The sequence below is a fragment of the Mus pahari genome, chromosome 3 (assembly GCF_900095145.1).
Source record: "Mus pahari chromosome 3, PAHARI_EIJ_v1.1, whole genome shotgun sequence".
NCBI lineage: Eukaryota > Metazoa > Chordata > Mammalia > Rodentia > Muridae > Mus > Mus pahari.
Window position 1 is genome coordinate 21,714,939 of NC_034592.1, and position 26,177 is coordinate 21,741,115.

At 41.0% G+C, this 26,177-nt stretch overlaps 1 protein-coding gene and 1 pseudogene across 5 annotated transcripts in view; one reads left to right on the top strand and one right to left on the bottom strand.

The window, feature by feature from the left end:
• Positions 1 to 26,177, top strand: part of Mapkap1 (MAPK associated protein 1) — a 212,012-nt gene that overhangs the window by 10,362 nt on the left and 175,473 nt on the right. The window contains exons 2-4 of one of the 5 annotated variants that reach the window (XM_029535984.1): positions 1,251 to 1,408; positions 14,793 to 15,120; positions 17,554 to 17,643. The exons of 1 other annotated variant lie outside the window; for it this stretch is intronic. In XM_029535984.1, the coding sequence (XP_029391844.1) occupies positions 14,862 to 15,120; positions 17,554 to 17,643 (349 nt within the window). In that variant the 5' untranslated portion in view covers positions 1,251 to 1,408; positions 14,793 to 14,861. Of the gene's footprint in view, positions 1 to 1,250; positions 1,409 to 14,792; positions 15,121 to 17,553; positions 17,644 to 18,743; positions 18,828 to 26,177 lie in introns of those variants that run through there. 3 more of the 5 variants (XM_021192298.2, XM_021192303.2, XM_029535986.1) reach the window with 3 other exon arrangements.
• On the bottom strand, positions 18,453 to 19,006 carry LOC110317677 (annotated as a pseudogene).

Sequence of the window (26,177 nt, forward strand, 5' to 3'; positions counted from 1 at the left end):
CCTCCCTCCCTCCCTCCCTCCCTCCAAGAAGAATACGTAGGATTTCTCTTTGTAGACCAGGGTGGCCTTGAACACACAGAGATATACCTGCCTCTGTTGCCCAGATACTGGATTAAACAGGATTCAAAAGGATTAAGAAGTCAGGTGACTGGGCAGAAAATTTTCAGAGTTCAAGGTTGGGTGAGAATATAGTTCAGTATGGGTAGAATAGAAAGCACAAAGGAAACGAGGCTGGGCTGCTTGCGTAGGCAAGGTTACGGCATCTGAAGGAGTTTGGGAAGTCAGTGAAGGACCTTAGGACAAGTTAGGAAGCAATTGTAGCTTAGGTCAGTTCTCTGGCTTGTTAGGTTATTGAAGTAATGAGAAATGGATGAGTTCAAGAGAGAGGAGCCAGAATGCACGGGATTCTGACTAAATGCCTTTAGGCTCCATGGAAAGGAAGGAGTGAAGGCTCCTGATTTGATAGTCCATTCTTTGTAATTTTATGTACATTTGAGAATATTTGCAAAGCTTTCTGACCATTACCATTATCTGTTTAGAACAGTCAGACCCCAGTATTTCTGCCCCCAGCTTCTGACATTTACTCTTCTACCTTGCATCTCTGTGGCTTTGCTTTCAGCCTTTTATAGAAATGGAATTGTAGTCTGTGACCTTTCCTATCTGAGTTCTTTTGCCTAGAAAAAGGTTGAAACAGCTAAGATCGTATTCCATTCCCCTTTCGGATCAGTAGTTCATCATGTGTAGGTACCGCTTCTTGTGTATTCACTCACCCGCTGGACTTTTTGGTTCTTTCTTCCTTTGGCTACTATGCTACTTTGCACATTGGTGTACAAACTTGTGTATGAACATGTATGTTCAGTTTTCTGGGGTGCATGTTGACCCTGCTGGCTCACATGCTGACCCTGTGAGGCTCTGTGCAGGTGTCTCCCAGAGTGGCTGTACTGTGCTTACCCTCCCAGCACATCTTTACCAGGCCCTGTTAGACAGTGGTGGAGGTCAAGGGAGGTTGGTCATGCGTGCCGTGCCTCCCTCTCAAGGACTTCTGATCCAGTGGAGCTTCTGAGTTAGGAAAGAGAGGAAGGAACAGCTTAGAATTTGGGAATTTTTCTGTGTGTGCATGCAAGTGTGTGGGTGTAGGCATGTGTCAGTCTGGTTGTCTGTCTCTTATTCTGCCTCTGTCTCAGTCTTTATTTCACTGTCTCGATCTCTCTCTTTGTGTCTCTAATACAGCTTCTGGGTTTTCTTTGTAGGGCTTCATGCTTGCGAGCCTACCTTTAAACTGTCGCTGTTTCTTGAGCTTTCTTGCCATACATAAACCCTGGACAAGCTCATTCACACCTATGGCTTCATCTGTCACACGTATGTTGATGTCTTCCAGATTTACACAGAGCTTTCTCCAGAGCTACAGGTATGTCTCTTCTTAGTCCCCAACAGTTCGTGTGTGTGTGTGTGTGTGTGTGTGTGTGTGTGTGTGTGTATGTATGTATATATATCTATCCCAAGTTGGTTTCAAACTGTGACCTTCCTGCCTCTGCCTCTAAAGCACTAGTATCCCAAGTGTAAGTTTGGGTCTTGCTAATCTCTTTGGGTAATCCATACTCAAGTTCATGGTGTCTGAAAATGATTCATTATCTGCACCCCACCCCTACTCATTCCCACCTCTACCCCAGCCTGCCTGCTGACCTTTTCCTACTTAAAGTCTTTAAAACAAACAAACAAACAAACAAACACCCCGTTTATTTGTATGTCACATACACAGAGGTCAGGCATCAGTTCTCCTTTGATTGTGTGGGTTCTGGGGATTAGACTCAGGTAGTCACTCTTGACAGCAAGTATCTTTATCTGCTAAGCCATTCTGCGGCCTGTGTTTCATTGTTGGTAGTGTAAAGGTCCCCCTACATCCACTCACAGTCACCAAGCTCTCCCGCTTTTCATCTCTGGAATCATTCTTGAGTGTATGGAAACATCTTAACTGCCTCACTTGAGACTTCATCCTTTCTTCCATGGGCTGTTGTTGCAGCTTCACAAACAGCTTCTGTCCTGTCCATGGGTTAATCTTCTGTGTGATGCCATAGTCTCGGAAATGCTAATCTAATCAGCAACTTTGAACTCCATGAAGTTTTAGTGATATTATGTGCTTTGCTGTTTGTAACTTCAGTACCAGGCTGTATTGTAGGTTGCTACTTGGCTTGTCCTCTGACCATCCAACTTCTTTCTTTTCTTTGTAGATTAATCATAGACCAGGGGATAATAGCAACAGTACTAGTAGGGATCCTTGTAGTGCCTGCTATGGGCCAGGCAGTGTGACAAGTACATTCTAACTCTGTGCTGCTTGTCCCCTTGCAGGACTACTGGGTACTTCTTGAATTGTGGCAGGCATGTCCCCAAAGTCTCTAGCTTGGCAGTTCTCTTCCCTCAAATCTCACATTGTCCTTGGCTTTTCCTGTCTTGCATTAGATGGTAAGTAGGAAGTACCTCAGGGCTGGTCCTGTGCTAACTTGTTTACAGTTACAACCCAGTACTCCATCTATCCTGCCTCATTCTCCCCTGTGCTTTGTTCCACCGTGCTTCTGCCTGCCATAGTACACATGCTTTGTTTGCCTGGCTGACCTCATCAGAACCTGAGCTCCATGAAGGCAGGGTTGTGGGTGTAAATGCACACAGTGCTCTGTATCTAGAGGAGTTCCTGGCAGATGGCAGCATAGTCGCTGTCCAGAGCACAGTTGCTGAAATACCCATTTGGTACTTAGTGATTGTTATGGGTGGATTCATTACTTAGAGGTAGACAGGCCTTGCAGTGCAGTGGAAATATGAAGGAACAACTAACTTGGGATTCATTAGGAAGTTCCTGAAAGAATTTACCATTGAGCCTGAATTTTGAATATGAGTAGGAGGCACCCAAGTAAAGAAGTGTGCTTGTGTGTAGAGAATGTTGGGTGTCTGTCTGTCTGTCTTGTTTGTTTGTTTATTTATTTATTTATTTTGAGGTAGTCTCTCACTGAACCTGGGGCTCACAGATTTCAGCTCTACTGGCAAGCCAGCATGTAAATCCAGTAAATCTTCATGATCCTGCCTCCCTGTGCTAAGAGGACAAGCATGCTCCAAGGTCCTCATTCTTGCATGGCTGCTATTTAAAGTACTTGATTACCTGAGGCATCTTCCCAGCCAGGCAGACAGGCTTTGTAGAATAAGGATGAGCAAATATAACTTGGGATTGCTGTTTGTTTTATAATGGTCTCCTGCAGTCTTAAGTGCTGAGAACTTGATTCGTGTTGGAGATGACCTTGACCTTATGATTCTCTGGCATTCCTCTCCCAAGTGCATGATTATGGGAGTACACCACCATGTCTTGTTTGTGCCATGTGGAGATCTAACTCAGTATTTTGCATATCATAGTGAGCAGTCACCAACTGATTGACATTCTCAGCCCTGTTTTTTGTTTTGTTTTGTTTTGTTTTTTTGTTTTTTTTTTTAAAGACAAGAGTCTCACTGTGTAGCTCTGGCTGTCCTAGAACTTTCTAAGTAGACCAGACTTGTCCTTTGAACTCAGAGAGATCTGCTTGCCTCTGCCTCTGTAGTGTTGGGATTAAAGGCTCTCATGCTTGACTTGCAGTTTGTTTTTATAGCAGTGATTTGAGTCGTAGGTTTCAGATCTAGACCTATCAGAACTCTCAGAACACATATGGCAGGAGCTGGTAAAAGGTACTGAGGTAAGCCACAGGATTTATTTAGAGAGTAGCAAAGTTCTTTTGTTTATTCAGAAACAGTTCTGAGGGAATCAGATATGACTACAGATGTCTTTTAAGTCACATATTAAGATTTCTTGGCCTCAGCTTTGTCAGTACTGACATTTTGATGGTACATAGTTCTTTACTGTTTATAGTTTATAGTTTCTTTCCTTGTGCTCTGTGGCATGATTTGCAACATCCCTAGTGTTCACCCAAGTCAGTAGCACCCATCCCAGGGTGACAACCAGAGATAGAGCAGGAAACATTGTCAAATGTCTGATACTGTTGCCATTGTTGAGTCTTCAGCAAGTGATTTACAAAGAGAAACAGTCATACCTTCATAAAATAACTACCTTACTAAATCAGAGTTTGGTCAAGCAGTTTGGAGCAGACAGTCTCTTAGAAATGATATTTCTACAGCTATCTAATGAAGGCAGAAACAAAGTGCCTGTAAGACTACTTGGGCCTGGGATTCAGAGAAGAATTTGCAAGGGGTGAGATGCTTGTCTTGGATGGAGAAGAATGATTGGCTGTGTTGGAGAAGACTACATTTCAAACATTCCTCAGGACCAGAAGACACACAGTTTCCCTGAAAATTGCGGGAGGTGGAGAGGAGAAGGGCTAATGGAGAAACCAGGCTGTACAGAGCCCTTTATGCTGTCTATGGAGGCCTTTAGGCATGACAGTCATCTCAGCAGTACACATTTAAGACAGCCAGACAGGAGTCAAGGTCCAACTGGGTTCCTTCCCAAGATCTCTCAAAAGACTGAAAGAAAGGATATAGTTGGTGATGAGCTTCTGAGCTTCTTAGGTTGTTAAAACAGGATGCGTTTGGTCCTCATGCCTCAGGGCCCCTGTTGTGTTTAGCTAACGGCTGAGACATTTCAATGCCCTTGGTCCTTGTTGTGTGGTTCTGAAAATCAGCACTTGCTTCTTCGAGTTTCTTGGGAATCTCTTTGGTTTACCATTTCCCTCTTTACTTGGCTAGGAAGTCTTATGTGACAGAATGTCACCAAGGGATTGTACGTTCACACTTTTGTCATGTCCTTTTTGTCTATAGCATGTAAGGTCCTACCTATACTCGAGGAAAGGAGTAGCTATACATCAAAGAAGTGGATGATGTAGAGGCCAGACTCTGCAACTGCCTTAGAGTTCTGTCTCTCCCATAAACCTCTTGTTCCTTAAGGGCAGTGGTCAAGTATGTTCTTTCTTTCTTTTCTTTTCTTTTCTTTTTTTTTTTTTTTTTTTTTTTTTTTTTTTGGTTTTTTGAGACAGGGTTTCTCTTTATAGCCCTGGCTGTCCTGGAACTCACTTTGTAGACCAGGCCATGAGAAATCCTCCTGCCTCTGTCTCTGCCTCCCGAGTGCTGGGATTAAAGGTGTGTGCCACTACACCTGGCTAAGTGTGTTATTTCTTGATAGTCTGTCTCTGGTGCCTGACACATTGTAACACTCATCAAATGAGTAAAGTCCGTGAGTGAGTACTTGGTAGGCAAATGAGCCGTGCTTTCTGAGTAAGTCCTTAAACCAATGATTTCATATTCAGTCTAGTCACTTTGACATTGTTTGTATCTTCACTCTAGAGAAAACTATAAACATTTTTACCTGAGATCCTAAAACCTCAAATTATTTATTTTTACAGCTGCCAATCAAGCCTATCATGTCAGAGAGACAACACCAAAAAATAATTTAGGGCTACATTGCAGGAAACTGGCAGATTTTTTTTATATTCGCTGAAATCATTGTCAGGTTTGGAGCTTTGAGAGTGGTGTGTTGTCTGAAGTTTTACTGCAACTGCTAGTTAATAAACATTATTTCAGGAACTTAAAAGTGCTGTTTTCTTACAGGGGAAGTAACACTGTAGGGTGTGATTTCTGTATTGTTAACTTGGTGGTCTGTGCTTATATTCTCTGGACTTGTCATCAGGAACATCTTAGGCAGACTTTCAACTTGGAGTTATCTATTGAGAAGGAATGACACTAATTGAGAAGGAAACACACCCCCCTGTGTGCTCTGGGAAACTGAACCACACAAAAACAAGCATCGCATGTTTTTCTAGCCTATCAATTTTGGTAACTTTTTTTCTAAAGATTTATTATTTTAATTATGTTAATGTGTGTGTGGGAGTATGTGCACAGGAGGGCTGGTGCCAGAGGAGACCAGCATTGACTGGAGGATCCCTAGGAGCTGGAGCTATTGTAGGCATCTACTTGTGTGCTAGGAACAAAATTCGGGTTCTCTGGAAGAACAGTTTGTGCTCTTAAAACACTGACAGCTACCTCTTCAGTCTGGTGGGTGGGTGTTTGTTTTTGTTGTTGTTTTTACTGTAGACTGCCTTGAACCTGCAGTGTAATCGAGGATGACTTTGAACTTCTGGTCCTACTGCCACCGCCTCCCAAATGGAGAAACTATAGGCCCGACCCATCACACTTTGCTCTAGTGGCGTATATTTTTTTTTTCTTTTTTTCCTTTTTTTTAAAGTATAGTTGTTTTGTTTTTTAATAGGATAGAATGTAACTAATGAGTTGTAAAAACAAGTTTCTTGGCCTGGTAGCAGTGACCTAGGCTTTAATTCTAGCACTGGGGAGGCAGAGGCACAGTGGTGTACAGAATGAGTTCCAGGACAGCCAAGGCTACACAGAGAAACCCTGTCTCCAAAATGCAAACCCAAACAAAACCACCCAGATTTCTTGGCACTGTGGATGCCGCCCAATACTAGTGTTTGCCTAGCATGCACACACCACACATGTACATTTGAAGATGGCTCAGTTGCCATGTAAGCATGAGGACCTGCATTCAGATCACAAAACAGAACACAAAACCTGGGTCCATGAGGTATACCTGTCATCCTAGCACTAAGGTTGTGGGGACAGGGGGCTCCCTGAAGCTCATTGGCCAGACAGTCTAGCTGGATTGTTGTACTCTAGGTTCAGAGACTCTGTCCACTCAGTGTCCAGCTTTAGCCTTTATAGAGACAGGTTCATGCACCCGCACAGACACCTATCTGCACCTGCCCGAACATGTATGTATAGCACATATAGTTTTTCTTTTGATGGTGAATGGGAAGTAGTCCAAAGCCAGGCATTTAGAGGCCAAGATTTTGAAATTTCATTTCCACTACATTTGATCAGTGTAAATCATAATGTGAGCTCAGATGCAAGGACAGGGCAGTGGACTTGAACTGATTGGCTTGCTATGAGAAGTTGCAGAAAGATATCTGCCAAGGGCCCAGTAAGGTGTTTAATTCCTATAAGGCTTTGCTTACAAAACAAAGATATTAGTATATCCTAATCTGGCCCTTAATAAGTTCTACTCATGGGAAAAGCCAGCAGGACTCATCTATCACTATTCTTGTGTTTCTGCCTAAGCGAAGCCAAGCTATCCTTAAAATACTGTCCCTTCCTTTCTGGGACTGTCTTGTCCTTGAAAGCACACAACCATTGGGAGTTGGTGTGTGCGGAGCACTGAGTTCCTGTTGGGTCTGTGTGGAAGAGTGCATGTGCTGGCACTGTCAGCCGGGGGAGGGCCAGCACACTCGTAGATTCCTAGTCTCACTCTAAGATAGTGAATGAGTCTCGTTCAAAAGGACGTACAAGCTTTTTTTTTTTTTTTTTTTTCTGCAGCTGTCATTGCTTTTATTATCTTCAAATAGTTATACTCAAAGGGTAGGAATAGAAATGGGGGAAGATAAGTAAGCTCCAAATACATGTTCTCACTGTCTCTGTACACCGAGCTTAGACATAGTCACGTGGGGGGGGGTCTAATCCCCAGAACAATTATAAAAAGCCTTTTTTTGCTTGTCTGAAAAATAGATGAAGGCTTAATTTAGAGTTACATTGGAGAGCATTAGAGAAGGAAATTTAGAAGCAATAAACCAGTTTATTTTAATAGTCTTTTAAATTATTTTCAAATTCCAGGAAGCATGAATTCTAAACTTTAACTGGATCAGAGAGTGTTGATCATAGTCAAAAGATAGTCCTTTGGTGTCTCTGAATGAATGGAAGGGGTTTTTTTGGTTTTTGTTTTTGTTTTTGTTTTTCCCCTAACTTGTGACCATTCTGCATCATGGTAGATAAACGAGACTGCTTTTGTTAGTCTGTGGTAAGGACTTCTGTATGGGAATCAGATTATCTTGCCTAATATTAACAGTGTCAAGTCGAGGTACAGTGTGGAAAGGTTAAAAAAAAAAAAAAAAAAAACCTCTCACATCTGCTGTTACATGTTGTTAACTCCCTTAGCAGACGTTAAATCATTTCAAGTACAATAATAGTGTGGGAGGTAAATTAACTAACCATTAACAATCTTATAAATACACAATTAACATGCCAGCATTTATATGACACATTGATGGGGCAGCAGTAATCTTTGATTGGGAGTTTGCAGACCTTTGAGAAGCCCCGGGCTGTTGCTTATCCAGACGGGTTTTCACAGACGGCAGGTGAGGGCTGCTAGTCAGCTGGAGAGTGGTGGGTGTGGCACTTGGAAAGGAAAGGAGTTGAGGGCTCTTGGTAAGCGCGGGCTTGAACATGGGCAGTTAGTTTTACTGCAGGTCCTTAAGGAGTGGAAGGGTACAGGGAGGACTCGGTGCTTAGGGTGAGTTATTTGAAGAAAGATAAAATTCTACAGCAATGGACTTGTAGCTGAGGTTGCATAAATTAGTAAAAATTTCAAAAATGTCCTGGGGTAGGGTTAGAGGCATAGCTAGAGCAGAGTGCTTGCCAAGCATGCAGGAAGTCCCTGGGTTTGATCCCCAGCATTCCTGCCAATCAGCCAGGCAGAAGACGGATTTAGACCTAGCTTGTTATGTGAAGTAAGAGCTCTGTGGTTTCAGGTTGAAAGCAAATGGGCTCTTACATTCCTGCTGTGTGGGACATTCCTGATGCCTGCCTACCTGCCTGCCTGCCTGCCTGCCTGCCTGCCTGCCTGCCTTCCTTCCTTTGCTTCCAGAAAAATCTTTTTCAGTAATTATATCAGGTTCTGCTTTTTTTTTTTCTGTTGTAAAAAAATGACTAAAAAGTGACTATAGTATTAGCAGAGAGTAGTTAAGGGTCTTGTTTATAGCTGAACACATTTGTGTCTTAAAGACCTAGGAAGAAATTTCTCTCAGGCCTCAGAACCCAAATAGCAAAGCAATGGCGTGTTTACAGATGGTTTATGGTGACTGTTTGTCACAATGGGTAGGACCTGTGCTTGAGCAAGGTTTTTTTGTTTTGTTTTTTTAAGATTTATTTACTTACATGATTACACCATTGCTCTCTTCAGACCCCCAGAAGAGGGCATTGGATCCCATTACAGATGGTTGTGAGCCACCATGTGGTTGCTGGGAATTGAACTCAGGACCTCTGGAAGTCAGTGCTCTTAACCGCTGAGCCATCTCTCCAGGCTCCTGAACAAGTTTCTTAACCATTTTTCCTGTGCCTTTTTTTGTTTGATGCTGTTTGCTTGTTTGTTTTAGACACTATGTAGCTGGCCTGGAACTTGCTGTTGTAGACCAGGCTGGCTTGGAACTCACAGAGATCCTCCTGCCTCTAAGTGCTGGGATTAAAGGCATGCGTTACTATGCCTGATGATAGCAGCAGTCTTTAAAAGGTTGTTTTGATGGTTATATAAGTTAATTCATGTAAAAAGGATAGACTAATTTTAGCTTTTGCAGTCACTTAAGGTTAGATGCTACTAGTTCTGTGGTCCAGCTATAGCAGGTGTACAGTTCTTTGGATGCACACTATTTTAGCCTGAATTATTGCCCCTTGGCTACTTTCCCCTACTCTGCATGTATGTTTTATCAAGCGTCATCTCATGCTTTTCTATAAACCATTGCCAATAAAGCTTGGGAGCTTGTATGTATAAAGTTCTTATTAAAGAGTATTCAGAACTGGGCATGGTTGCATATGCCCAGTTTTGAGACAGGAAATCCTCCTGGTTTGAGGCAAGCCTGGGCTACAGAATGAGATCCCAGTCTTAAATGATTTTTCAGACCTGATATTCATCAGACTCTTCTAAAAATGATTGCCTTTTTAGACGATGTGCTGAGTTACCACATGCAGGTTCTTCTGTGGTTATTCATGAATAGGTGTGAGGAGTTGTGTGTGGTATCCATGTTACACCAGGATCTTCTTTTAGTAGAGTAGTAGGAACTAAGCAGATACATACTAAATATCTTTTTATAAGGAGACCAACTTCATATATGAAAATTACCTGTTATTTTTAAAACTGGGAAAGGTAACACACACATGTAATCCTGGCACGTTCAACATAGGGCAGGAGGATCTGTAGTGAAGGCCAATCAGGTAGCAAGTTTGAAGCCAGTCTGGGCTATATGAGACCCTGTCTCAAGAGGAAGAAAAAAAGCCGGGCATGGTGGTGCACACCTTTAATCCCAGCACTCTGGAGGCAGATGCAGGCAGATTTCTGAGTTCGAGGCCAGCCTGTTCTACAAAGTGAGTTCCAGGACAGCCAAGTCTACACAGAGAAACCCTGTCTCGAAAAAAACAAACAAACAAACAAAAAACTAAGAAAAGAAAAAGGAAGAAAAGAAATCATTTTGGAATTTTTCTCTCTCTGCATAAGTGTCCCTGTTATATTTTTTTAGTAAACAAATAAGCTTTAAAGAAATATAAAACAACCACAATATTTTATAATTGAAATTGAGATAAAACTGGTTAATTTTATTTCACTTAGTGTTTCCCAGATTTAATTTTTGTTAAAATTAAAACATACACAACATGAAATTTATCATTTTAGTGACTTTTCAATATCCAGTTCAGTGTGGCATTATATATACTCACAGTGGTTTGCAGCCATTACTGCCGCCCATCAGGAACTTTTCATCTTCTTAGACTGAACAGTACTGAACATCTGCCCAGTCCTCCTTCCTCTGGAGCCCCTGGCAACTACTAGTGTTCTTTGTGACAGTAGGAAATGATGTGTGCTCTAGGTGGCCCATGAGAGTACACGGACTGTGTGACTGGCACATTTCACTCAGTTATGTCCCTAGGCTTCATCATCCATTGAAGCATCAGCATTTCCTGGGTTTTAAGGCTAATGCTATAGCAATGTATGTGTCACATTTTGTTTATCCTCTACTGTATATGTTTGTTTGTTTGTTTGTTTGTTTGTTTGAGACAGGGTTTCTTTATATAGCCCTGACTGTCCTGGAACTCACTCTGTAGACCAGGCTGGCCTCGAACTCAGAAATCCACCTGCCTCTGCCTCCCAAGTGCTGGGATTAAAGGCATGTGCCACTATGCCCAGCTATTTTTTTTTTTTTTAGTAATTTGTGTGTGTGTGTGTGTGTGTGTGTGTGTGTGTGTGTGCTTATCTGTGGGTATGTGTATGTAGATGTGTGTCCATGTGTGCAGAGGCCAGAGACATTAGGTGTCCTATTCTGCTGTTCTTTCCTTATTCTGTTGCAGTGTAGCTGAAGCTCACTCTAGGCTGCTGACCAAGCTCCAATGATCCTCTTGTTTCTGTCCTCCATAGCACTAAAGTCACAGGTGTATGTAGTCATACCTATTTTTTTAAATTTATTTTATTTAATTTTATGTACATTGGTGATTTGACTGCATGTAAGTCTGTATGAGGGTATCGGATCCCCTGGAAAACAGGAGTGAGCTTCCATGAGGGTGCTGGGAATTGAACTCAGGACCTCTGAAGGAGCAGCCAGTGCTCTTAACTGCTGAGCCATCTCTCTCTCTCTAGCCCTATCATACCTGATTTTTTATATAGGTGCTGGGAATTTGAACTCAGGTTCAAATCATGGTCCCTAATAGCGTTCCATTGCATGTATGTGTTAGGGCATATGCACAGTTGTTTAGATGTTTAGGTTATGTTTAGATTGTCAGTATATGTCCGAACAGTTCTGAGGTAAACACTTAAGCTCAGTTACTTCCTAGGGCAAGTTCTAGAGTGGAGTTCAGAGACTGTTTATGTTTATATTTTGATAAGCATTACCAAGTTTCCTTTGCAAGTACCCATTTTCACTCCCTCCTGTTGTAAATGAGAGTGTAATGTTTCAGGACAAATGTCAATACTAGTTCTTCAAAATCTTTTTGCTCTTTGTACAATTGAACAGGAAAAATAATTTGTATTTCATCTTCTGAACATCTGTTTTAGAAATCAAATATACCTTCTGGTGATGCTTAGCTGCTCTTAAGATATTTTAAGCCAGACAGTAGTGGTGCATGCCTTTAATCCCAGCACTTGGGAGGCAGAGGCAGGTGGATTTCTGAGTTTAAGGCCAGTTTACAGAGTGAGTTCCAGGACAGACAGGACTATACAGAGAAACCCTGCCTCCAAAAACCAAAAACCAAAAACCAAAAAAGAAATAAAAAAATAAAAATAAAATAAAAAAGGGTCGTGGTTCTGAAAAGCAGTGTTGGCATAAGTTGACAGTGTCCCAAGGTGACAATTTTGAAGGGCACATTGGTAAGAAACTCTCTTTTCTGCGTTAAGAGAATGTGATTCCTTCTCTAACTATACATTTGACATGCTCAAAGGGCTTATCTTGACAGCAAAGTTGGATAGTCATTGGAAGTTGGGCAGTGACATGTATTGAGTGTCCTGCTTGGTGTAGCATATTGTTGCCAGTGGGATTTGGTGCTAAGATCCTTGTCCTTATGGAATTGCAGGAACACCTCATAGGATCCCAGAAACGACACCCCCAACAACATATTTCCTAGGGAAGTCCTGAGGAAGTTCCCTCAGCTGGTACGGACCAATTCACACAGATTCATCAGGGGATGGAGTCATACTGTTTAATAGATTGCCTGCTGGTGCTAGGGTGGGTTGAGGTCTCTAATAAAGGATGAAGTTGGTAAGCTGGTGCCCCCTCAGAGATGCTTAACCCATTCCTCTGATGTTTGTAAGCTGCACTGGAGCAGATTCACTTTACTAGAAAAGAGTTTTATTGTTGTTATAATAATAATAATAATAATAATAATAATAATAATTTGAGGGAATTTCAGTGTACTTTTTCTTTGCTCTTTGGGTGCCGGAACACTCAGTGAACATTTGGTTTTGTGGAAGAGCTAGATGGTGAGAAGGTGAAAGGCGCAGCCCTTTGCCAGCAGGTAGCTAGCTGCCTTTCTTTCCTGGAGGGAAGACTGCTGCAGGAGAGCTTGCAAGTGGCCATTTGTGACTTGATAGGTCAGCTTCTTTACAAGTGATTCCATGTTTGGTTCTCTCTCCATGGTTATAGAAAAGGCTTCATTTTTACAAATGGAATTTAAATGCTCACTTTAAATTTTATAATTATTTCATTGATACATTGGCATTTTACCGTCTCAAAGATCAGTTATTTCAGAGATATGTGACACTTATTACATGGTGTTGGAGGCATAGGAGATATGCATAAAGTTTTGTTCAGGCATGTGGTACTTAGTTTTGCACTTCCCATTAGCCTCTGTGAGGGAAGTTGTTCATGAACCAGATATAAAGGAAAGAGAGCAAATATTAATGTGATTATCTTGATGAGCAATGTGCTTCAATTAAATTTTCTTTTAATATCAGTATCTTTAAGATCCACTAGATCAGCAGTTTTCAAACTGTGGGTCATGACTCCTTTGGGAAACCTCTTTTTACAAAAATATTTACATTAGGGTTCATAACAGTAGCAACAAAAATAATTTTATGGTTGGGGGGGTCATACAACACGAGGAACTGTATTAAAGAGTGGCATTTGGAAGGTCGAGAACCACTGCATTAGATGATGTCAGCAGAATGATGTGTTACCAGGCAAAATTAAAAAAAAAAAATCAGTTAGCTATCATGATTTATGTCATTAGATTTTCCCTTTCTAGAAGAAACAAATAACAAGAGTCTTTCATCTTTTATCCCTCTCTTTTCTTTTCCTTATCTTTCTACTGGAAATCAAACCCAGGGCCTTGTACATGCTAGGCAAGTAGCCTATTATATCCCCAACCCCAATGGTAGGGGTGTGTGTGTGTGTGTGTGTGTGTGTGTGTGTGCATGCGTGCGTGCAGGTGCATTTGCCCATGTGTATGAGGCCAGATGAGGACATTTTTCTGCTGTATAACTCTCTGCCTTACTTCCTGGAAATAAGGAAGTATCTGGAGCTAGGCTAATAACTGGCAAGCCCCAGTAATCCTCTTGGGTCTTCCTACCATAGCTTTGGGGTTATATTATAGGCAGTGCTTCTTCTGTGCCCAGATTTTTATTTTAAGATTTATTTAACTTTATGTTTACGAGTGTTTTGGCTGTATATATGTATGTACACCAGGTCTGTGGTTGGTGTCTCTAGAGGTCAGAGCCCCATGAATTGTAATCACAGATGTTTGGGAGCCATGTGGGTAGTGAGGTTCAAACCTAGGTATTGAGTAGCTAGAGCTCTTCTCCAGCTCCCAATACTTGAATTTTTATCTGAGTTCTAGGGATTTAAAACTAGTTTCATCTCTAGGGTCTATTTCCTAGCCATAGTGTTCATTATTTTCTGCTGAATATTTTCAGCCAACTTAGAAAGTTCCATCTAGTCCTTGGAATAAACATCATTGCATGTAGTTTTAATAGGATCAAGGAAGCAGTTCTTAGAATTGTTTTTCTAAAATAAGAAATTAATCTTGAGGCAAGGCAATTATGATTAATGTATTTTATTTTAAAAACAATATTATCTTAAATCAAAAGAAAGAATAATGTTTATTAAGCATAGTTACTTTGATGATAAACTTTTGTAAAATCCCTACTTCTGGCCCCTTTTAAACTGACAACCGTGGCTGAAAACTGCCTGACGCTATCTCGCAGACCCCATTCTCCCTCATAGCATCATGAGCAGGCGCATGGAGTAGAAGAAGAGCAAAGGAAAACATCTGCCCCAACAGAGCTTCCTTGCTTTGAATGGCCTAAGTGTTACTGTGATTTGTTTGCAAGAGAGTCACAGGTCCCAGTGCTTGTAAGGATTTCCTTTCTGTTTAGATTTAATTGTTCAAGCTCTTGGGTACAGAGATAATGTTGGTGTTCAAGGTAGAATTTTACCACATTCACTTTGTTTGAAAAATGATTCAGCCATTTTCTGCCTGATTCTTAAATATTGCTGTGTGCATCATGTTTCTAGGTAGGTGAGCCTGTGAAACAGTATGAAGAGGAGAAAATAGCCTTTTAAAGAGACTGGCCCACAGAAAGGATGGCCTTCTTGGACAATCCAACTATCATTCTAGCTCATATTCGACAGTCACACGTGACCAGTGATGACACAGGAATGTGTGAAATGGTTCTCATTGATCATGACGTTGACCTAGAGAAGACTCATCCTCCGTCAGTGCCTGGAGACAGTGGGTCAGAAGTTCAGGGAAGCAGTGGTGAGACGCAGGGCTACATATATGCCCAGTCTGTTGACATTACCTCGAGCTGGGACTTTGGTATTAGAAGACGCTCCAACACAGGTAAACTCTGTCTTCTTAGCTTCAGGTCAGGGTTAGCAGGGAGATAATGGGCAGTGTTGGGACAGGTTCGTTGGGGACTTGGTGTCGAATTGAGGATTGTGGCTGAGCATCTCCTGTGTGAGTGGAAGAGACTCTGGTATGGGGCTGTCAAAAATAGACAGGAGAGCTATGTGTAGGTGGAAGTTACCTGTACAACAGACAGTGGGCCTGTTTTGAGACCTTAGGGCCACCAAGTCTCAAGTCAGCTTCCTGGAGGAAGGTTCCAGGGTGACAAAGAACTCTTACTATAGGAGCAGGCTAGCCCAGGAGTGCAGGCCACCAAAGTCCCAGTTCCTGGAGGAGCAGTGGAATGTGGGTCAAGAGGGGATTTAATAGAAATTTGTACACTGGCTGAGAGAGGAACAGAAATGTCCCTATTTTGGTATTTTACTATTATTTGTTTAGGTTTATCACTAACCTTCCATCTGAGTGGTTTGCAGATGCTCAACTTTGGCATATATATTTATTCCTTAACTGTTAGAAGCTTATCATTGTCCATTTTCCAGCTGATAGTGCTTTTGTTATCTTTCAGGGAGAATGTAGTGTGCCAGTGCTTTTATTGAGAGAGACAGAGATGGGGAAGGGAGGAAGAACACATACATACATGCATATATATTAGAGACAGGGTATTTTAGGGATCACTTTTAGACCATTATAAAATATAGTCAGCATCACTAGCCGTAACCTCTTAATCCCAAGGAAAGGGAGTGGCAAGAGATTGAGCATTGAAAATGTTTATTTTCGTGATCCAAATGCAAAATGTTAACATGAGAGTCTGTGACAGAGCTGGGTACATCTCACAGTGAAAGACATTGATGTTAGATTCAGAATGCAGTGCCTGTGACATCAAAATTAGTTTGCCCTTATGATAAAAATAACTAATATTACTTCCCAGCATCTAGAGGGACTTTTATCAAAATATGGTTTGAGTGCAGGTTTGCATATAATTTAGAGCCATTGATACTCAGTGCTATAGTTGGAATATTCTTGCAAGTCAGTGTGACAGCTGTGTGGATTTCACCAGGATTATGCTGCCCAGTGATACTACTATGGCTGCACTCTCCATAGTTATTAATTACAGTGTAATGTGTTTTTCCTCAGTGGATTTGATTAGATACAGTGACGTGATAATGCTTTTGCAAGCCAGAGTGGCTGTGGTGGTGCATGCTCTTACTCCCAGCACTGGCGAGGCAGAAGCAGGCAGAGCTCTGAGTCTGAGGCCAGCCTGGTGTCTAGAGCTAGTTTCAGGACAGCCAGGGCTACCCAGAGAAGCTTTTGTCTTGGAAAAAAAAAAAAAAATCAGATAAACAAAGGAACAAAAAAAGAATGCTTTTGCCAGTGTAGTTTAAATTTCTAGCAAGATTATTTCCAGTGTTCTTCCACCCCAGTGCCTTTCCCACCTTGAAAGTGGTTGTAAAGAAAATTTATTTTAGGTTTTTTTTTCCTTTTTCTTTTTTTATTGTCAAATGTGTGTACCTAAACAGGATGTTGAAAGTGAGCAAGAGAAAATAGCTTTGAGAGAGGCCTCAGTTCTGACTTTTCTCAGTTGTGGCCTTGAGCAGCAGTTGCTAATGGATACTGGTAGTCTTGCTTTGAAGAAACAGGCCACTGGTTTTTGAAGGTTGAAGGCTGATCAGCCAGTGTTATTATAATCATAAATGTGTAATTTTAGGTGACTCTTGAAGCTGAAATTTCTTTAGTTAACAATGAGGTTGTAGCAGTTAATTGGTGACCAAGGAATTTACTTTTTAATCTTTTCAGTACATCTTAAAGTTTTTTAAAGAAAAATTGTTCTTTTTAAGATTTGACTAATGTTACAAAGATACAAATCATTTATTTTACTACCTATAAACTGTTTCAGCCCACTGAAGAAAAGCTATGCTAATTTATATAGCTTTGACATTTTATAATTTTCATGATTTTTAGATAAAGGATTTTTATATTTAAAACTTTAATAGTCTAGTCTGAGTTCATTTATCTTTAATTTTTGAAACGGGTAGAGTAATTCATAACAGTAATTTTATTCCTGTAATGTAATATTCACTTCAGTTCATTTGTGCATTAAAATTCCTTTAAGACCGTTATTAATGATTTATATAATGAAATGTCATATTAATCACAGAAGTTTTCACATTTTATTATTCTCTTCCATGTTAATACTATCTTTATGATCTCTATTAATGTTTTATATCCTCTAATTTCAATTATAAATCAAGAATATTTTCATGTTTTTGTTGGTATTTGCTTTTCAGGGGTGCCACCTTTAAAATTTTATGACTTTCTCCCTCCATATGCAATATAAAACATCTTTATTCATATAAAGGTAGTTAATTATGTCTTTGTTTATAGTAAACTTTCATTGACAAACTTATAGTTATAATATTTCTTTTCAAGCTCAAAGATTAGAACGACTCCGCAAAGAGAGACAAAACCAGATCAAATGCAAAAATATTCAGTGGAAAGAAAGAAATTCTAAACAATCAGGTAAATGGACATAACTTTCATTTATGATTTGGGATTTGTATATTTAGTTTATATCATTATGTGTGGGTTTTTTCTTTTAATCTCTCCTTCTAAGTGTATGCCATTGTGTTCCAAGCTTTGTGCTCTGTCTGTGTGTGTGTTGGCCTCTGAAGCTGTGTGTTCCTTGTGTATTGTTGCCTGGCCCCTGCACACTGGTTCTCAGGGCTTAGTTAATTTGGGCAGAGGGCCTTTTTTAAAATCATGGCTCTGGTACCTTGTTCTTGGGACCAAGGATAGTATATACTTTTTAAATCTGTTTAAGTTACAGATTCATTCATACAGTAGTTCTGTTTCTTTCTTTATTCATTCTCTTATTGTTTCTGCGCACATACATGCCATATCACATTTGTCGAATCAGAGATCAGCTTGCGGCAGTCTATTTTCTCCTATTGTGTATGTTCAGGGAATTGAACGTGGGTTCTTGGTATGGCAGCCAGAACCTTTACTGGCTGAGCTACTATGCTGGCCCCATTTGTGTAGTTCTAAGCTAGACTTTTTACTTGCTTCAGTGTTCATAATAACTATATTTTCTGCTTACATGTGTTGACTCTTTCAGCTAAAAATCCAATCTGGGATTGTTAGCATTGAGATTTTGTGTTTGTACACTATATGTATATATAGGCTGACTGGCCTTAATATTATTATTATTATTATTATTATTATTATTATTATTAGGCTGGTCTTATTATTGTTGTTGTTGTTATCATCATCATTATCATTACTACTTTTTAAATTTTTACTATGAATGACACCTTATTTAGACATTTTCTTTACAACTGAAACTCTGGGCCTTTAAAATTAGCATCCTTGCCGATGAGCTTCTTATACACTCCAGACCAAGTTTGACCTTGTGCTCCATGTTGTTGCTTATGCCTTGTCTAATGAGTCTGTGTGCTGTCTGCCATCAGGCTTTGCACAGACTTCCCCACAGTGTGACCTGGAGAGAACAAGTCCTCCTGGCTGGTGACCTGCAGTACCACTTTGGGTGCTTTTGTTTATTTTCACATGGCTTTTCCCAGCTGGCTTGGGCAGACCCCACCTCTGAGCAGTGAAGACAACATGCTTCTCACTCCTCCAGTTCACAAACTGGCCGGATTGGCATTTTCTGGGAAGATTCCAGCTGAGGAACTGGCACAAAAGTCCTGGTAACTTTCTGAGCACTACCAACTTCACTTTCCTTGGCTGCAGTGCTACTGAGTTCCTGGAGCTATGCCTTGAGATCTGAGTTCATCTCCTGGGCAAGCAGCACCTGAGAGGTCCCTGACTCAAACTTGTCTGGCTTTTTGCCATTGGGCTTCATAATCTCAGTACTCAGATTGAACATGACCTTGTCTTTATCGCTTAGAAAGAGCCATGTTACATAGTTTCAATATTCCATTTTCAGCAAGAGGAAAAAAATTTAAATCTCCATTACTGTGGGGATGGCTCAGTCAGAGAAGCAGTGTCATATCTGAAATTCTAGTGCTGAGGATTCAGTGGCAGGAGGACCTTGTGGGCTTCTGTCCAGCTGGTCTAGTTAGTCAGTGAGATCCAGTTCTAGTGAGTGACCTATTCTCCACAATATGAGGTGGAGAGTGATAGAGGAAAACTCAGAACATGATCACTGGCCTCTGCACACACACGCATGCACTCACACACACACACACACACACACACACATACACACACACACACACACACACACACACACACAGTCTTGAAAGTGGTCTAAAATACTTTAGAATGATTAGATCATGTTTCCAAACTGTCCTCCTTGCTCTTCCAGCACCTCCCAATATTGCCTTGGGATGATGGGTGCCTCATATATCTCAGTGACTACCCCATTGGTGCATTGGTGCTCAGTAGTTCTAGGGCTGGTAGTATCAGTGGCTGCTGGGGGACTAGCAGGGCCTCCTGCTGCTGTATTCGTTGCTTCCTATTCTTCACTCTGTACACAGGAGGAGGGATTGCTGCTTATGATCACATGTGAGACAGGCTGGAAGACTTAATTAAATTAGCTCAGCGAAGTAACATACACAGCTAGAAGGTAGAAGAAGCAGGCTCATGCCTCAGTTTATATCTAGCTTTGTTTTTGTTGCTAAACCACACTGCATGGGATTCTTGTTTTCATTAGTGATGTCCCGTTTTCTTAGTGACATTCTCTGAATGAGGCCTATGTAGAACCAGAAATCCCATTGTCATGCTGAGCATGGCAGGACACACCTGTCATCCAGCATTCAGGAGGCTGAAGTAGAGGAATCTCAGGTTTAGAGTCCGCCTGGGCTACAGGGTGGAACATGGCATTCCACACGTACACATAGATAGACCTTTTCTTTTTTCATGTATCTCACTAATTGATACTTACAGTTTTCAGTGGTTTCTTTTTTTAATGTGTGTCATATTCATGTGAGTTTGCATGTATGTGTGTGGAGACTAGACACTGACTCAAGTTCCTTCCTCAGGCTGTCTGTCTTACATATGGAAGTAGGAGCTTGCCTTTCCATCCACACTGGGACCTCCTGTCCACTTCTGCTATGCCACACTGTGATTCAAAGCTTTTTAACTTTAGTCCTTGCATTTGCTTGGCAAACACTTTATCTACTGAGTCATCTCCCTAGCCCTAGCTTTGCTTTTGAGATTTTAAAGATCTGACTGGGCTGCCTGTTACCCTTCTCGCCATTGTATTTAACATGACCTGAAAACACGTCAATCATTCACGTTGTTTCATACAAATTCCTGTGTATTTTGGTATAGTTGCTGTGAATCACCTCTTAGTGAAGACAAGAGATAGCTTACTCTCCGATTTATGGACTACCCTTTAGTTGCTTTCTTCACGTTCAAATCTTAAATATATAAATAAATAACATAGAGCGTGAGCTGAGCATCTCTGCTGTCTCTGCAGCATCTCCTTTCTTGATGGAGAAAGGTCTTACCTGTCTTTTATTTCATGTACTCCCCCAGAATGCTCTTCTTCCCATAGATTTGGTGCATGCATGTGCGTGTGTGCTTGTGTATGTTTGCACATGTGCTATGGTGTTTGTATGAAGAAACAACTAAGGAGTTGTTTCTTTCCTAGGAACAAACTCAGGTTAATAGGTTTGTCATCCTTACTCTCTAAACCTCTGACTGCCCAGTGTGGCCTTTTCATAGAGAAATTAAAGGATACTTGGATGGTGACAAATCCATATGACATGTTGTAAGCATATGTTTAGAGTAGACGTGTCATGTGTTTAGAGTAAACTGTGTCAAGTGTCCCGTGACTGAGACTTCAGAGACAGATATGGACAATGTTATCAGTGGTCTACTTTGTCAAGAGTTATGTCACTTAAAAGTGAGAGGGAAGAAACTGAAAGATTGTAAGGTAACAATCTCACAGACAAGGGAAACCATTGTTGAGATTCTTGTGTATTTACTGCACATTTTATTTGTGTACGTGGGTGAATGTATTTAAGCTGATCACATGATCATCTGTGGACACAAATGGCTCATAAGTGTATCATTTACAATGTCTATAGAGTCTCCACTTTTTTGGTTTTTTGAGATAAGGCTTCCCTCTGAACTCACACCATAGACCAGGCTAACCTGGAGCTCTGATATCCACTTCCCTCTGCCTCCTGAGAGCTGGGATACTGGCAGATACTCTACCTTTAACAAGTCTTATTAAAGTTTATTTCTGGAGTTCATGTATCCGTTATAAATAGCAAGTTCCTTATAACTTTCGTATTTATACTTGTTTATAAATAAACTACAGAAAAGAGCCTTTTAATTTTCTTTATAAAGAACTTGCTTTTTTTTCAAAAATTTTTTTATTAGATATTTTCTTTATTTACATTTCAAATGTTATCCCCTTTCTTAGTTTCCCCTCCGAAAATCCCCTATCGCCTCCCCCTGCTCCCCAACCCACCCACTCCCGTTCCCAGTCCTGGCATTCCCCTATACTGTGGCATAGAACCTTCACAGGACCTAGGGCCTCTCCTCCCATTGATGTATATCTACATATACAGCTAGAGCCACATGTCCCACCATGTGTTTTCTTTGATTGGTGGTTTAGTTCCAAGGAGCTCTGGGGGTACTGATTAGTTCATATTGATGTTCATATAATTAATAATTGATTTAATTTTCTTTGTGTTACATATAAACTTTCTTTAAGATACCTGTTGTAATATTTGTCTGATTATCTTTCAGTTTTTGTTTGATTTTGCTTTCTTCAGATTTGAAGCTAAAATTTATTTATTTATTAAGAGACTGGGTCTTGCTATTTACTTAGCACAGGTTAGCCCTTGTAATGAATTCCTTGATAATAGGTATGACTTTGTCTTACAATACTGCTAATCCTTCTTAGATACCATTTCTTCCCTGTACTGGATAGTTTTGTGTCAACTTGACACAGCTGGAGTTATCATAGAGAAAGGAGCTTTAGTTGAGGAAATGCCTACATGAGATCCAGCTGTAAGGTAGTGATCAAGGGGGAAAGGCCCCTTTTAGGTGGGACCATCCCTGGGCTGGTAGTCTTGGGTTCTCTAAGAGAGCAAGCTGAGCAAGCCAGGGGAACCAAGCCAGTAAGTAACATCCCTCCATGGCCTCTGCATCAGCTCCTGCTTTCTGACCTGCTTGAGTTCCAGTCCTGACTTCCTTGGTGATGAACAGCAGTATGGAAGTGTAAGCCGAATAAACCCTTTCCTCCCCAACTTGCTTCTTGGTCATGATGTTGTGCAGGAATAGAAACCCTGACTAAGACATTCCCCAATCTAGAGTCAGTAGTTTCTTCAGAGCTTCTTGGTCCTTTTTTAATGGCAGCAGGGACTCAGTGACCATAGCCTGAGTGCTGATGTTTACAGATTAGAGCTGTCCTTGTAGCTTTGTTAGGATAGGCACAAATAAGTAAGTCAGTGCTTGAACTGAAATGTACGTTTATGATTGTAGACTATTTACTATTTTGTTTGTTTCTGACAAGATCTCGCTATCTTGCTGGTAGTCCAGGTTGCTCTTGAATCTACTGTCCTCCCACCACACCTACCTAGATGTTGCCCTTAACCTGCCTAGACATTTGTTGTTTTGATTTTATGCTCATGTATCTTTTCTTCTTATGTTGAAATTTTTGGTTTTGGATAAAAAAATTTCTATTAGAAAATATATAGCCAAATTATTATGTGATAAAATCAAAATAATTCCTTTCTTTAAAAATTAAAAACTACCAACTCATTATTACATATAGACTCTTCTGTTTCACCTTCTTTTATGTTGTAGAGATTACACTTTTAGTTTGGTAGCTATACAAGGAGTTTGGAATATTTTTGTAGGATTTGTTGATGGGTGGAGTACAAGATGTGAGAGAGAAGGGTTGGGCAGCTTCCAAGCTTGGGGCATCATAGGATTGATTGAGTTGCCACTGGAGAAGGGCAAGGCTGTAGGGGAATTAATTTGGGAAAGGAATGAGAATTTGTTATGGTCATGGTCACTGACACCTAGTGAGCATGTCAGATATGAAGTTAGTGTGTTTGGCTGTAATGTTAGGGCCATAAATAATTATTTAGGAGTTACCAGTATATATACTGAATATTTATTTAGGTATTTACCTGTGTGTGTGTGTGTGTGTGTGTGTGTGTGTGTGTGTGTATTTACCTGTGTGTGTGTGTGTGTGTGTGTGTGTGTGTGTGTGTGTGTGTGATAGTGCACATGAAATGTGAGGATCAGANGTGTGTGTGTGTGTGTGTGTGTGTGTGTGATAGTGCACATGAAATGTGAGGATCAGAGGAAAACATGGAGTCAGTTCTTTCTACCTTTATGTAGGTTCTGGGGTTCTAACTCAAGTCTCCAGATTTAAACATGGGAAGTGCTTTTCTCCTTGGAATCATCTTGCCTACCAGCTCTGTTTACCTTTTTTTCCAAGGCAGATTTTACATAGAATGGAGTTTACAGATGTTGAATATGCAGTTTGATGATTTAACAAATACGTATACCTGTAATCAACACCGCAGTCATATGTAGAGAGATTGTGTTGTGCCTCAGAGTCCTCCTTCCTCAGAGGCAAACGTCGTTCTGTTTATATCACTGAAGGTTAGTTTCACCTCTGGTAGATGGCATTTAAATACAGGGCTAACAGAGGTCCCTTAGGGTGTAAATAGGGATGGGAAAGAAGAGGCCAAAGGCAAGCTTTGGAGAAGTCCAGCGGCCCAGGGAGGGGGGGTGAGGGGGGGGATGGGGGTGGCGGTGGAATCACAATGCACTGAGGAGTACTGGCCTGTGGGAGAACAAAAGTTACGGTGAAGTAGAGTCTTGGGAAAGCCATTGAGAACAGTGTCTAAGAGAAGGGAGTGCCAGCCAAGTTACAGACTGCAGGGGATCCTAGGAGAATCCAAAGAAAGGTGGTTTTTGTTTGTTTTTGTTTTGCATAATCTCCATGAAAGTTAATTTGGTGGAGTGGTGTGGCTGGAGTGTTTGAGTGACTGGGATTGAGTGGTGAGAAGGCTGAGACAGCAGGAATAGAGGCAGTGGCTTTGAGCAGTAGAAGTGGTCCCTAGGAAGAAGGGTTTGGGCTTTTTCTTTAATAACAGTACTGTCTGTACTGCTGGAACTAATGGGAAGTGGAAGAAATAGTTAAGGAGTAGCACCTCTGACTCACATCGGGGCAGGGTCTCTGTGTACAGGAGAGGAGCTGGGTTGAGAGAGAGTTTCTTCCATGGTATTAGGAACAAAGACAGGAGTACGTGCAGGCGAGAGCAGCAAAACTTCTTGGTTATCTCCATTTCCCCAGGACACAGAGAGCTAGGAAGGAGACGGCAGGCTGGAGTGAAAATTTGTCTGAATGGAAAGAGTTAATACGTCACCACTTCATCCATAACCCTCCTGAAAACAGGTTCAGAGTTACTCATGCCTCCTCTGCCCGTTTCTCTGTGGAGCCAGTAGGAGCCTATTTCTTAAACTCAAGAGGACAGAGCACATAGCACTGTTAATATTGAACCTTTCCTTCCTCAAATGTGCCTATAAAACTTATAGATTGCATGTAGCAAGTTAATTATAACATTGAAAATACTACCTTAACCCCCTTGCAGTAAGTCCTTCAGATGTGTATCTGATAGTGCCTTAGTCACTGCTCTACTGCTGTGATAGGCGCCCTGACTAAGGCGGCTCTTAGAAAAGAAAACATTTACTTAGGCGCTCGCTCGCTCGCTAGCTTACAGTTTCAGAGGATAGTCCATGATGGTCATGGTAGAAAGCTGTCAGGTGTGGTGCTGGAGTAGTAGCTTAGACTGTTACAGCCTGAACCAGACAGCAAGTAGAAGAGGACGGGGGGGAATGGGAAGAAGAGGGATGAATGGATAGACAAACACTAGGAATGATATGGGCTTTTGAAACGTCAAAGCCCATCCCCAGTGACATAGCTCCTTCAGCAAGGCCATACGTCTTAATTTTTCACTAACTGGGAATCAAGCATTCAAACATATGAGTTTGTGGGGGCCATTTTAATAAGACTGACACAGATAGATTAAGTGTGTTTATATGCCCGGAATCCAGATGTAGGCGTTGCGTGTTTAAAGGAGTTTGATCTGCTAGCCCTGATCCCAGTCCCAGTTTTGCTTCCCGTGGCTTCAGTTACTTCTGGTCAACCTTGGTCTGACAGTTTAGTGGGGAAAATTTAGGAATCAATAATTTGCTAATTCAAGTAATCTATTACAGGATGTTGTTAGGATTTATAAAAAAATATTAACAACAATTTTTTGCTGTTTCTATTTTATAAGTTAAAGTTTATCATCAGTATGTATGTGTAGGAAAAACGGTATGGCCATGCATCACCTAACCATGGGAGACATTCACAGAATTCTGTCTGGCAATTTTGGTGTTGAGAGTGTGAGCCTAGAAGGACTGGCACAGGCTGAGACGGTTAGGATGCTTCTAGCTTGTGTGATAGTATGGAGGCAGCACCACACTTGCAGTTTGGCTTTGGCTGCAAGTGGCAGTATGAGCGTATTTGCAGGTATTGGTCCTCCCTGAGGCCTTGGAACTGTCCCCTGTGAAGAAGGCACTTTGTCATCAGGCTTATTGCACTAACTCTGTAGAGATTCATTTGATGAACTTGCCTCGCCAGCCTTTTGATAAGTTTAAGGACTTTTCAAAAGTTGTAAAGTATGTAATGAAGAGTTGTGTTGTTTTCTCTTGATTTAATTTGACATTGCTGAAGAGTTGACTAGGATTGAAGCTGTTGATTTTAGATTTTGAAATGTGAGATTGAGGTATATAAAAATTGAAGTGTAGACCGTTTAGAAGTGTGATAGTTCTCATGTACTTGCCTTGTCATCACTTTGTCATAGTCATGGTTACCTTGGTGGATGGTCAGATGAAGATTGTGGGACTGTCTTGATTTTGTGATTAATAAGAGCTGAAAGCTTTGATTTGATATAATTTAATTTGACTCCCTTCAGTCATGCAGCAAGTTTTACTGAGTGTGATGTGTTCATTAGCGTCTCCATTGGTGTAGATCCCAGTCCTGGGGTTAGCTAGCTGCATGATTCGGGCCT